General features: G+C 45.4%; 2 protein-coding genes and 1 non-coding gene across 3 annotated transcripts; 2 read left to right on the forward strand and 1 right to left on the reverse strand.

Moving 5' to 3' along the window:
- The first annotated feature begins 3,419 nt into the window (after positions 1-3,419).
- TRNAI-UAU lies at positions 3,420-3,493 on the forward strand. Its single transcript has one exon. It is a non-coding gene; the product is annotated as a tRNA-Ile (tRNA).
- A 1,404-nt stretch (positions 3,494-4,897) lies between these two features.
- On the forward strand, positions 4,898-8,163 carry LOC124667309. The gene is made up of 3 exons (XM_047204611.1): positions 4,898-5,120; positions 5,739-5,884; positions 7,224-8,163. Exons 1-3 carry the CDS (start codon positions 4,898-4,900, stop codon positions 7,899-7,901), a joined length of 1,047 nt encoding a protein of 348 aa, XP_047060567.1. The 3' UTR covers positions 7,902-8,163.
- Positions 8,164-11,056: 2,893 nt separating this feature from the next.
- On the reverse strand, positions 11,057-11,590 carry LOC124662690 (ethylene-responsive transcription factor ERF020-like). Its single transcript, XM_047200497.1, has one exon. It carries the CDS (start codon positions 11,588-11,590, stop codon positions 11,057-11,059), a length of 534 nt encoding a protein of 177 aa, XP_047056453.1.
- Between the last annotated feature and the right edge of the window lie 1,970 nt (positions 11,591-13,560).

Raw genomic sequence — 13,560 nt, forward strand, 5'->3', positions numbered from 1 at the left:
GAAACTGCTCCTCCATTTGCTTCCACGTCCGGACTGAGTTTGGTGGCAACGACGTGTACCATCCAAAAGCTGACCCCGTGAGAGATTGTGCGAAAAACCTCACACGTAACTGGTCTGACGCTGAAATCATGCCCAGCTGCGCCAAATATCGGCTTACGTGCTCTATTGAGCTAGATCCTTCTGCTCCATTGAATTTTGAGAATTCAGGGAGCCGATACTTGGGTGGCAGCGGGATCAGGTCATATTCGTCAGGGTACGGCTTGGAATAGCCGATTGTCTTCCTCTTCGGCAGGATGCCGAATTGGTCTCTCAAGATAGTGCTGATCTGTTCCATGGTGTTAGCTGTAGGGACCGAGCCTTCATGACTTGTTCCAGTAGCATATTTAGCCAGCCATGCTTGTTTATCAGCATCTACTCCAGAAATCCCTGTTGGTGCGATCTGGCCTGTGCGCGCCAAGGCATTGTAGTCCGGCACGTATGTGCACACGTACCCATGCGGGATCTCCTTAGGCGGTTCATATAGGAACTGGCAATCGCTAGGATCGCCTCCAACCTTGTAGACGACGTACGCCGGTGAACCCGGCGGCTCTGGTGCTGCAAGCGCGAATGGTAGCGGTGGCCTCATCTGGAGCGGTACTTCTCCCTGGTGAGTCCCTAGGATAGGTCCTGACGGGGAGTATTGATGCTTCATGATTTCCTGCACCACACGGACCGCGACGCGCTCGAGAGTGTTCACCAGGCTTTCAGAATAGCGGTGTAGGGAATGAGCCGCCATGTAATTGATTTCCTGGCGCAGAGCTCTGGTACGTTCCTCCGAAGGGGTAGACAAGTCTACTCCGTCCAGAACACCTTCAGGGGAGAACCCCTTCCACCTTACGCCATGTGAACGGGTCCTCACGAAAGAGCCGATGAGGTCGGCTTCCAAGATGGCTTTCATCTCATCATACTTCTTCTTCTGCTCTTCTGCGGATCCGCGTACGTGATCGGTTCGCCAACCACCTCCTCCGCAGCTTTTGACATGGTTGCTGCGGACGTCGATGTTGTTGCGAGTGTCCCACCGGGCGTGCCGGAATGTGTTGCGGTCGAAACCCACCGGCGAGCAACGACGGGCAACACGATAGAGCCGGGAGGCTCCCGGGATTGCGGCCGACCCCGGTCCCTCGGGCGACGGCCCGCAATGCCTTCCCGGCACACGCGTCCTGGTGCTTACGAGGGCGTGCCACCTGACCTATACCTGGTCAGGAAGGTGATGGATTGCTTCGACTAGTTTCCTGCATGGCAAACACGTAAACATTAAATACGAGCCCCAATCGGCTCTTAAGTTGTTCTATGGATCGGCTCAAAGAGCCGATTGCCCCATGGTTCATGTTAGATTTATAAGGACATGAGGATCATGCTTTATCAATATCAAACTAAGCTAATCTACGATAGTCTAGGGTTTTCACCGTATAATCGGAACATCCTATGCGTAATCGAGCCTAGCAGGTACGTAAGATGATGGAAAACCAACCCTAAAGAGGCCTAAAAACCAACGTGAAGTTGATCCCCGGAACAATCCCTCTAGAGCTTAGTAAACCACACCTTACGCACTACCGGATCCTTCAACCCGTTTATAAGGCCTAACCATACGGATATCAAACCAATCCTTGAAGAACAAGGAGCAACTATAACGGATTAGATCTACTAAATAACGAACAAGCAAGTTGCTGCCCTTACACCTAAAATAGGTGTAAGGGCAGCTAGATATCGAGGGAAGCGTAGCTAAACAAATGCATCGTGAAAGCATTGTGATCAACCCCAAAACACCTAAGATAAGGGTGTTGCTCGCCATCAAAAAGGCTTCAGCACGAGCAACACCAAAAACGAATAAGCGATCTTGCCTAGATCGCAAGATGCGATCTAGGCAGCATGTTGCTTACCCGGGAGAAACCCTCGAAACAAGGGCGGCGATGCGCCTAGATTGATTTGTTGTGAACGTGATCGTCCTCCTTCTCAATAACCCTAGATACATATTTATAGTCCGTAGACTCTCTAACTTGGGAAAAAACCCAACCGTGTACGAGCTAAACTCTATCTCTTAATTCTAACCGACACGTATCCTACTATATTTACAGATACACGGGCAATCTTGCCCAAACTTCTTGTACAAGGCCGGTTCGGGAATATCTTCCATGTAAATCTTCTAAGCCCATTTAATCACGGCCTATCTCCAGATTTGGTCAAATTCTGGTAATAACAGTTATATGTGTTTCCCTCATTTTTATGTTGACGTTCTCTTCAAGTATTTTCTTTTGTCATGCATTTACAGCCATATTTATGTACATGTAGTTCAAAACTTAAATTAGCCCGATAAATAGATACTAATACATTTCACGCATGGAAAGTACCATATGTTTTTTTTTACGATGCAACGAGAATCTTTTCGCTAGAAATTCAAAACTTCAACAAAATATATTGGTAAGTAGTAGAATTTTAAAAAAGGATGTGCATTAACAAAACATACGGGTGCTCTAATCAGCCTATGAAGTCACCGACGGAATTGTTAAATTAAATACACTCTCATGTTTTTTTCTTTGAAATTCACATAAACTACAATGCTTACCGGTACAACATATAGATAAACCAGATATGAAGAAGATCTCAGTCGCTACAGTACCAAATGTTTAAGTGATATATGTTGAGCACAAGGACAAAGACATCAAAGCATCAAGCTAATCAAGCCATGAAGGAGAGGGTGTGGAGTAAGAGAGCATGATGCAAATCTTGATTGTTCCATAGTCATATCTGTATGCATGATTCAGCGTGAGAGGTTAGAGGATCATAGTTTTTCCAGCGAAGCAAGGATAGCAGCGTAGCAGATCATGTTGTCGTCAAAGGAGATAACGGTGACAACTATTGTATCAAATATATTGTTTGCTGCAAACACACAAATCATCGTGATGTGAGAAAAATTGCATGATCAGTTAATGTGTCATCGTTCATTACTAGAGGCAACCTTAACCGAACTAAGGATCCTTCCAAATTTAAGATAACGACATTCTAAAAATGGAGCGGATAGCTTTTAAAATGGTGAGAAAGGAGAAAGAAGATATCTTGCAGGAAGGATATAAGGAAGCAAGAACATGATATCATTGTTCTTGGTAACGTAGTTAGTGATGATAATGGTGACACCTAATTATGGAATTGAACTACTTGAGATTTATTTTATTCGGTACTGATTCACCCGTGTGTGAAGGGGTGACGTGTACTAGTGAAGTGCAATCAGGGTCATATCAAGTGCGTGCTTGAACACATTTGGTTCAGTAGCCCACAATACTTATTGTGTAGAATTTGAGATTAGATGATAAAAGAGCAAGTGCCATTGAGATCAGCAAAAAATTCATTAATATATAATTTGGAAGCTTCAATAGGACACAACATCTCCCGTAGCTCAGTTGGTTAGAGCGTTGGTCTTATGAGCCGAAGGTCGCGGGTTCGAGCCCCGCCGGGAGAATTATCTTTTTTGCAATTTTTTTTTTGATTCTACCCGCCGCACACAAGGTTTGCCGATCACACGTGAAAAGGTATACTGCGTTTTTGTTCTACATACACGAGATAAACGTGTACGTGTTCCGTCATCCACTGAAGAATTGAAGAGTCCGCTGTGCTTCACATAACAAGAACATGAGCTTGTTTTTATAGGACGTACAAGAATTCCCGAGTCGTCGCGTCACCCTAAAATCTAGTATTTCGCTCCATTGCCGCATACTATGCTAGTGTCATTTTGTTCTGCTCCTTCACACACTGACACACACAAAAGACGCCGCACATTGCCACGACGAACAAAGACGTCACTGTTACTACCATTCATCGTTGTGTACAACTTATGGCGCCGAGCGAGTGCTCACGGCAATAGGAAGAGATGCATACGATAGAAGAGTAGCTCCACTCTAAGGTGAGTTCGTCTACATCGTCACCTCCGTTGGCCATTGCGCTTGATACTCCCATATGCCAAAGCTTCACAACAAATCGTTTGCTGCAGCAGGGAATTCGTGAAACGTCACTAGGGTCAGTGTCGATTCTTTCAATTTTTCATTAAATTTTTCTTTTACTTTTTTGCTAAAATTCTGCTGATCTATTAATAATCATCAATAATACAAACAACTTTTAGCGACGAGTATAGACACTAGTGCAAGTTGAAGGTGCGTGCTGCCGTTCTCGCCCCTCTATCAGCGAAAATATTTTTTTTGTCATAGCAGAGATTGTTGTAGTAGACAAATGATAACAACCATGGTAAAACAAACGATACTAGCAGCGGTGACGTCTTTGTTCGTCACGCTAAAATCCCAAAGAACCAGCGCACCCGAAAAGCAACCATCACCAATAATAACAACTTGATCTGAAACTAAATATAAAAATCGATCGGATCTTCGTCTAGCAGACAACTCGATGCGTCGTCCGACAATGCTAGACACATCACCGAAAGGAGGATAAGGTAAAAAAAAAATTCTAACTTCATAATTTAGCGAAGAAATGAAACCCTTCCACCAACGAGGGACCCTGGTCTCCATAGATGTATTTTGGTTGCCTCCTCTTGTTGAACCCGAATAATCATGTATCTGCCGATTCAATGCACAACCATACTCTTGAATGTGTATCCATTGTGTATCTGTACGAGTCAAATTATACAATGGAACAGTAGTTCTGGAAACCAACATGTGCACAAATTGAGGGAAACAAAACCTGGACACGTAAGCCGCTTAAGCGCCACCGAAATAAGCAACCACTCTCCCTGTCATGCGGGCCCCAGACACCCCAGTTAGTTAAGCTCCTCCTTCCTCCTGCACTCTCTCTTCTGCGATCTGAAAAAATTCCAGTCCGACCGCAAGGCCGAGCCACCCACCGCCCCCTCGCAGCCATGGACATGCGGGCCCTCAACTCGAAGGCCGGCGGGCCCTTCCTCGCGCCCAGGCGCAACCCGCCGCCGACGTGGGCTCCCCTCCCCGCCGGGGAGACCGGCTCGCTGGCTGCCGGGTCGAGGAGGGGGCCGCGGTGGCCCAGGTTGGCGGTGAGCGCGTCCGGGAAGAAGAGCCACAGCAGTCCCGACGCCGACGAGCCCAGGAACAAGGCCTCGTCTTCCGGTAAATTCTTCTCTCTTGGTATGATTATGACGAGAGCTTCCATGCCCCCGTCTGTTGATTGGGTGCGGTCGTACTGGTGGGAACAGGGGGATCTCGGCGTGCGGGGGAGGTGGTCAAACCCTTTGTAGATTCGATGCGTATCGGGGTGATAGGACCTGCGGAGGGGATTCTGGTATCCTCTTTCCGGTGATCGCTACGGTCTGGGTCACGGAATGCTCGAATTAGGAAACATGTCATGATCCTCGCATCAATCAGAGTTTGGTGTTAGTAATAATGGTAAATTTAGTTGCAATTGGTAGTAGATAAGCTAATTGGGAAAATTGAACATTAGAATGGACTCTTCAGGCTTGAGGGTCTATTCCTCTTTTTTGATATTGAAATGATTTTGTGATTGAAAACTTGTAATGGTTGACTGCACCGATTCTGATGTAGAAAATGTCAACTTCTAGCTCTAGTTGCTGCGTGCCTTTTTCCCTCAGCCGCAGTTGTTTGTTTCGATGTGAATAGTTGAGCCATCATATTAAGATATGTTTGATGTCTCTTTACTACAATGTTCAGTGGAAATGCCTAAGCAGGATTGATAAAGACTCTGTAGAATTGATGTCTTTCTTAATGCAGGAAAAGGCGATGCATCTTCTCCCATTGGAGATGACAATGCAATGAGCCAAAATCATGGCGAACCGAAATCCAATGACACCATGTATGTACCCAGCAACCTGTCGTATTGGCGGGATGTGAGAGCAAGCTTTGTGATTCCGAAGTCGGTAAGACCAATACTTTACAGCTAGTTTATTGCAACTGTGGCTGTCCATTATCTTGTAAATGAAGTCAATATTTGGAAACTAGGTGGTCTGCTTCGTAAATTCCACTCATGCTGGGTACTAAGCACGGTCCTTTTTAAGTGATTATTATTTAGCGTAGCGGCCTAACTAGGATAACGTTGACCAAATACACTTTAAAACCGAAATGAATTAGCTGGACATATTATTACTCTGCAGTTATATTATTTAGGTGCCATCATATCAGAGACAATGAAATTACGTAGGCTCACCTGGCCTGTTGTTAACACAATATCATACCTAGCAAGAGCTACGCACTCCATGAGGACTTGGAAACTTAATAAGAGCTAACTGTATCGGATTGTCCATAGGACACATTTTGTTCTCAGTATTCTAGAGTCATTTTTTTTCATCCTAGTTGAAACTTTTCTTCTATTTAGTAGTTCCCTAATTAGGATATCGTTGACTAAATACACTTTAAAACCGAAATGAATTAGCTGGAAATATTGTTACTCTGCAGTTATATTATTTAGGTGCCATCATATCAGAGACAGTGAAATTGCGTAGGCTCACCTGGCCTGTATGTTAACACAACATCATACTTAACAAAGCTAAGAAGAGCTTCATGAGAACTTGGAAACTTAAGCAGAGCTAAGTGTATTGAACTGTTCATATCACGCATTTTGTTCTAAGTATTCTAGAGTCATATTTTTCGTCCTAGTTGATGTTTTTCTTGTATTTTCTTTTTTTCCCTGTAGACAAACATTCATCATATCAGAGAGAACGATATTGTGTAGGTTCACTCGGCCTGTATGATCACCCAACATAATACTTAAGAAATGCCGAAAGGAGCTTCGTGAGAACTTAGAAACTTGAAGAAATAAGTGAATTGTGCTGTCCATAGCACGCATTTTGTTCTAACTAAGTAACTATTCTAGTCTCTAGAGTAAACTTTTTATCCTAGTTAACACTATTCTTGTCTCTCTTTTTCCTTTTTGGAGGGGCATTGAGATTAGATTTTGAACTATGACATATGTGAGTAATTTGCCTTGACACTGGATTTCATAAAGGTTCTCGCTATGGTCTTTAACTCAATTCCAGTTAAACTTCCTGCCGGTAGAATAATGGAGTTATCTTCACTTTTAACCATGACACTGCTTGAGCATTTCCATTATGTAGTGATAAGATATTCAGTGAGCTATTCTTAATACAAAAGCATTGCCTTATTTACTATTTTGCTTGTCCTGAAAATTTTATGTTTTGTCCTGTCAGTACACTTGATCTTTTTTTTCCTAATTTACTCTCCATAATGTTTTCAAATTAGGAGCAAGCAGTCGACGTAAATACTCTACCACAGACATCATTCGATGGCCCAGTACACTGTCTTCCTCGGAAATGGGCCCATTCCATCTCTGCCCCAGAATCTGGCTGTGTGTTGGTTGCCACGGAAGAGCTTGATGGGAACGGTACCTTCGAGAGAACTGTCATCCTCCTCCTGAAACTAGGTTCAAGAGACGCCTACGATGGCCCATTCGGCGTCATCCTGAACCGCCCACTCTACACAAAGATGAAACACGTGAATCCATCCTTCCGCGACCAGGCGACACCTTTCAGCGACTGCTCCCTGTTCTTCGGAGGCCCTGTTGATATGAGCGTATTCTTGATGCGGACCAACGAGGGCAGGCCCATCAAGGGGTTCGAAGAGGTGGCGCCAGGCGTATGCTTCGGTTTCAGGACCGACCTGCAGAAGGCTGGCCACCTGATGAAGAACGGTGCAGTTAACCCTGAGGACCTGAAGTTCTACGTCGGGTACTCCGCTTGGGATCACGACCAGTTGCTGAGCGAGATCGACGCGGGGTACTGGGTCGTTACCTCCTGCAGCTCAGGCCTGATAACGGACGCGCTCACGGCCGACCCTTCTTGCCTGTGGAGTGAGGTACTGCAGCTGCTGGGAGGCCAGTACGCGGAGCTGAGCCAGAAACCGAAGGAAGATAGCGCGTGAAGCCTCGTACTTGCGGCATGGCACAGCGAACTGTTGTGTTCGATTTGTACATAATTCAGCAATCTTGTCCGGTCAGCGGTCACATCCTGTGGGGAGGCTGTTTTTTCTTCTGTTTCTTGGATCAAATAATGTATTTACTGTTAGTCCTTGTACAACCTTTTTCCCTTTTTATGAGAAAAAAGAAACGACGCAGGACCCGAGAGTATAGCGGTGGTATGTGACTATGTGCAGTGATCAGTCAGCTTCTCCTGGAGTTTTTATCTGTATTTACTGTTAGTCCTTGTACAACCTTTTTCCCTTTTTATGAGAAAAAAGAAACGACGCAGGACCCGAGAGTATAGCGGTGGTATGTGACTATGTTGCTCGTCATGACATATTGGCTTTTCTGCTCCTATCCGTATCTTGTTTTTCTTTTCTTTGTTAGAGCCTATCTGTATCTAAATCATTTTCAAGATCTTGCATTGGCATCTGTTATGTGAGAAATGCATACAGGCACAAGTAGTGGCCAACCGTCTGTCGCGTCTGATTACCCAAACGCGTCAGGCACAAAGCTTGGGATGGGGAGAGATTGTGACACGATCAGAACCCACAAGGAGGCACAGGTACATCCGCGAACGAACGCGTCTTTCCTGTGTGTGCCAATATCCGCGTCCAAAGCTTCCGCTCCTTTTGGTGCCCTTTTTCCTCTTTACCTGCCAACCTCTGAATATCCACTGTGCTCTGCTCCCATTTGGTGTTAAAATGCTGACATTTACTGATAGCAATCGCGAAGAATTTACGGTGCCAGCTTCTGTTATTGGACTTTATTTCCTTCTAGGCGATGTTCTGAAGAACTCGTCAAATGCAGTAGAGGAAATGTGCAACAGGGTAGCGCGAGTAACGACCAAGGACTGGGCAGGGTAGAAATGCACAAGCACAACGCAGTGTCAGTGACCTGAGTGGCGACAGTTCAACTGTTCAGTTAATTCTGCGACGTCGTCGCGATGGAAGTTACTGCGTCAAGCCGTCTCCCTGTCTCTAGACAGACTACAGAGTCCGCCCAGGCTACGTCAGGATTGCTAGAAAAAGAGTACTCGTTTAGATTATCGATTCCAGCCGTCAGATCTGAATGTGTTGTTTTTTCTTTCACAAGCACGGCCTGTATTTGGTACTGGTCGAGAACTCGTGGCCGAATTTGTGGACTGCACTAGCACACGTACGTATGCCGATTTCATCTCGTCAACAGGCACTCGGAACCTGCACCAAGGTCAAATGCATGTTCTGGAGATTGTTTTTGGGTTTTCTACGAAAATGAGTCAGAGCCCTCGGACTCTGCATTAATTTTGATGCACATGGTAATCTTATTGCCAAGTTTTTAAGTGATTACATGACCAGAAAAGGTGATTTAGAGACGGTGCAATTACTGTTTAATAAAAGGTATAACTTGAGTAGATCTGTGGCTCGCAAGCTCATGTGATCCAATTATTTATTTTCAATTCCAAGATCATGTTTTTAAGTATTAAAATTGTAAAAAAATTAGGATAAACTCAATAATGTTTCTAATAAACATACAGAATCCTATTTGAAAATACTTAGTATTCTGAGATACACACAAAAAATGAAAAAAAGAGATATGGATCTAAGTATAGTAAAAATGCATATTTTTAGAACTCAAATTTTGTTATTTTTGTGTAGCCTAGAATTCAAAGAGTTTTATGATTATTCTAACATCACATCTTTGTTGGTAGAAAACTATACCTAGTAAAAACCTAACGTACTTATGACGTCCGACTTACCTGTGATGATAAATTGGAAGGGATTTTCTACATAACCCTTTACTTAGATATATAGGCAGTTCCCACAAGTTCCCACGAGGCGTACGAGAAATCACCTTCCCGTGACACGAATCATGAACAAGAGCATACTGGTAGGATATATCATTGTCTACACACAGATTTTTTCAGATGTTTTTGAAACATGTAAATATCGTTTTCGTATTTTTTTTCTAAAATAAAGAGATCACCGGACCCGGGGAGGCAATGAGAGTTTTCGGTATAACTTGACATATTTTCACTAAATTGAAACTGTATTTTATGAAGCCATTGAGACTTGATAAATCTTAAGTCAACCGTGAATTTTTCCCTCAAAAAATAGTGAAATGAGACTTAACAAAACGGTTTTGCTAAATCTTCAGCCGTTGAATCGTGCCAAGATTTGCGCATCCTCTTATCCTTATCTCCCATCTCTTCTTCCTGGCAACGACTCTGCGACGGGGGAGGAGGCGGAAGAACGTTCGCCGAACCGGAGCCGGTGACGGCGAGGATGAAACTTAGGGTTAGGGGTGAGGGACATCAACGTCGTAGAAGAAGGAAGCGGGGCTTAGAGGGATGGCCGAGGCGGCGGTGGACTGGCGTAGGTGGCGCTTCGATAGGGTAGGGTGGCGAAGCGTCGCGGCAGCGCGCCGGCCGCGGGCGGGATGGTTGGCGATTAGGTGGTGGTGACGGCGGAGGCATTGCCAAAGAGGAGGAAGAAGCTGATGACGTAGACTGAGCCTAGGCACACCCTTGACAAAATTGTGTCCGTCTCTTCTAGTTCCTGGAGTAGAATGTTCAGTTGGTCCGTTCGGGGGCCCGGAACCTTGGGCGAACGGTCGAGGAAGAGGTGCTGGAGCGCGTCATCTGTTCCATCCTCGGTCGACAGGCGAAAAGTGTCGCTGGTGAAGTGGCGATTGATCGGTCTCGGTCCGAGGCTGGCCACCTCAGCCACTATTGCCTAGTCAAGGAACCTGGCACCATCGCCCAAACCTCGCCTAAACCAGTAGTTATCGCGATAGATTCGTTTCAAGTCCCCATCAAAACTGTTTCATCTTGATGGAGCTGCACTAGTGTCAAATGTCAACACTTGATTTCAATTGGCGAATTTCAATCGTACTACTTCTTCCTTTCCACGAAAAATGTTCTGAGAGTTTTCAGAATTTAGAAGTAAGTAGATGCTATGTGTTGTCTAGATACATCTAAATTTTAACAAAACTAAGACATTCTTCGTGGTACGGAAGGGAGTGTGTCACACTCTGGGTCAATCGCAGTACGGATCGGGTAGTTCGACGACGTAATCTTTATTCATTGCATCAGCTAATTCGACTGCACTGGTCTTAAAAAATTTGAGTATGTATGCTTTTACATCAAAATCTCCATGTCGTCGACGCTAATGTCCCCGTGAACGAGCTGCTCCCTGCCGCCGCTACCGCCAGCACTATACCCGCCGCCCATATGCGTGTACGCGTACGCGTTCGCGCCACCCTGCGCGGCGCCGGCGCGCAGCTCCGCGTACTGCCTCGGCCCGGTGGCGGCGGCCTCGGGCGCGCTGTCCCGCGCCGCCACGAGCTGCGCGTCGGCGGCCATGCCGGCGTCGGACGCCACGCTCTGCACGGACCGCGGCGACAGGGGCGCCACGGAGCCGGCGCCGTACGCGGCGGCCGCGCGCTCCGGGAAGTTGAGCGCCGACGCGCCGCCTTCTCCGAGGAGGCCGCCGCGGAGGAAGTAGACGGCGGTGTCGTGCGCCACCGCGGCCCCCTCGGGCGTGGCGTAGGAGCCGAGCCACAGGCGCTCCCTCGTCCCGGGCACCCGGATCTCCGACACCCACTTCCCCCACCGCCGCCGCCGCACGCCCTTGTACCGGCACCGCTCCTCCTCCGCCTCCGCCCGGCTCATCGCCGCGATCGATCAAGCTAATCTTCAGTTGACTCTCTGGCTGGCTGCTGGCTGCTGCACCGGTTGAGCTTGCATGAGCACGTACGTACTGCGCTCTATATAGGTGCAAGAGGTCAACCCACAAACGAGTTGACCATGCATGAAGGATCGAATCGGCTTGGAGTTTGACCTTGCGATCGAGCTGTGACCTGTGAGTGGATACGTGCAGTAAGACACAGCCTACAGCCGTGTGGTGATGGATATTTGTGGTCGGTACGGGAGCAACGGCGCCGGGGTCAAAATCTTCAATGGGTCAAAGCGTTTTTTATGGTCGCACGTCTCGTATGAACACGCTATGATGGTAGGCTCCCCAAGTCGCCATCACATTTTATGGGGAAGCCTCTCTCTCTCTGCATCGTGTCTAGAAGGCTGCGACCCCCGTTTCAAAAAAAAAAAAAAAAAAAAGGCTGCGACCTTGAAAACTCTACTACAACATTAGAATTGTTGGGGCTGACTTTGCTGCAAACAAGTCATAAAATAATTGTTATTGTATTATGTAACTATATGGCATAGCTGACTATGCTGTTTACTTACCAATCTAATTATCTAAGCATATATGCTTCTCCATGTAACGAGCAAAAAGATGTTTGTCAAAGGAAAACATAGAGAGAAATTTAACTGTCTATGTATAAACCAAGTAAGTAATACAAATGTATTCACTGTAGTACAAGCCGGTGGAAAAATGTTTAGGGCATTGCTTCAAACGATTTTTAAAGAAATCTTGTAGGATTCTTACCCATAGAATTTCTTTCTATAGAAATCATTTGATTCAAAGGACTAAACTCTCAAAAAAAATTATGGATTGCTTTCTTATACTACAATCCCATATGATTTTTAGCAGTAGCTCAAATCACTTAGAAATGTTTCTATATATCTATGACAACTACGATATATTGATATGTACTCAAACTCTGTAGCAATTTTCTGCGCTTTTCCTGTGGTGCAACCAAACGACTACTGCAACCAAAATATAAATATTTCTCAAAGGAAAACATAGATATAAATTTAGTTCTCTAGTTATGAACCAAGTTAGTATAAAATATACAAGCCGGTGCAGAAAATGTTTAGGGTTAATTGTAAAATCAGCCCACTTGACCTTAAATTTCACATGAAGTAGTGGTGGTGTTTGTAGGGTTGATCCTATGAAATTTAGGGATATGGGCTGCAATATGAAGTCCGCTAGAGTGGTCATTTCCCTTATTTTTGCAATTTTTACAGCTACACCCATTTTAGGGGATATGCTATAATTGTTATAAGTCTCACATACGCGAGCACATGAGCTGTTAGTTATGATGTAGATTTCTTTAGAAACTCACCCATGACAGGTGGCCAAAAAGTGATATGTGTTCTTTATTCATGATGCATAAATATGTTTTTTGTTTCAATTTTGTATAGTTTTGCTCCCACGTCTGTCTAAAGCAGACAAACTTGGCTCTTTACCCTCCAAAGTGGTATTCTTACTTATATGGTGTGATTTATCATGTGTTCGTCATGCTCGCAAGAACGAATTCGTGGACGCTGGCAAAAATGAATTAATCATAATCAGTATATGTTTTAAGAAACAGATATCTAAGCGGGGGAGAAATAATGGAGATGCACTCGACCTCGCCGGTGTTATAGGGAGAAAATAACGGAGTCGGAGGAAGAAAACAAAACAAAGAGGGGAAGAAGAACCTGCCGATCCAGGTCAAAACCCATGCCATGTATGCTGGCAACAAAACCAAAGGTATAAGTGAACTTTGAACTGCGGCTGCACAACCAAATTAAAAAATGCGACTTGGGGGGTAAGAAGCCCTCCAAGCAATTCAATAGATGAAATATTGGTGTGTACAATGAGAGAGCGGGCGCTAGCACTCGAACTGAAGATCTCACGGGTAGCACAGGTATCAGCACCGGCAACCATCCGGGCTATGCCTCGATTCACGCTGCAC

The sequence above is a fragment of the Lolium rigidum genome, chromosome 6, assembly GCF_022539505.1.
Source record: "Lolium rigidum isolate FL_2022 chromosome 6, APGP_CSIRO_Lrig_0.1, whole genome shotgun sequence".
Taxonomy (NCBI): Eukaryota; Viridiplantae; Streptophyta; class Magnoliopsida; order Poales; family Poaceae; genus Lolium; species Lolium rigidum.

What these genes read in the sequence shown, in the direction of transcription:
- LOC124667309 (XM_047204611.1), top strand. Translation starts at nt 4,898, where the DNA reads ATGGACATGCGGGCCCTCAACTCGAAGGCCGGCGGGCCCTTCCTCGCG. An exon ending in GAACAAGGCCTCGTCTTCCG is followed by an intron (nt 5,121 to 5,738) that starts GTAAATTCTTCT and finishes TTCTTAATGCAG; the next exon opens with GAAAAGGCGATGCATCTTCT. An exon ending in GCTTTGTGATTCCGAAGTCG is followed by an intron (nt 5,885 to 7,223) that starts GTAAGACCAATA and finishes TTTTCAAATTAG; the next exon opens with GAGCAAGCAGTCGACGTAAA.
- LOC124662690 (XM_047200497.1), bottom strand. Translation starts at nt 11,590, where the DNA reads ATGAGCCGGGCGGAGGCGGAGGAGGAGCGGTGCCGGTACAAGGGCGTG.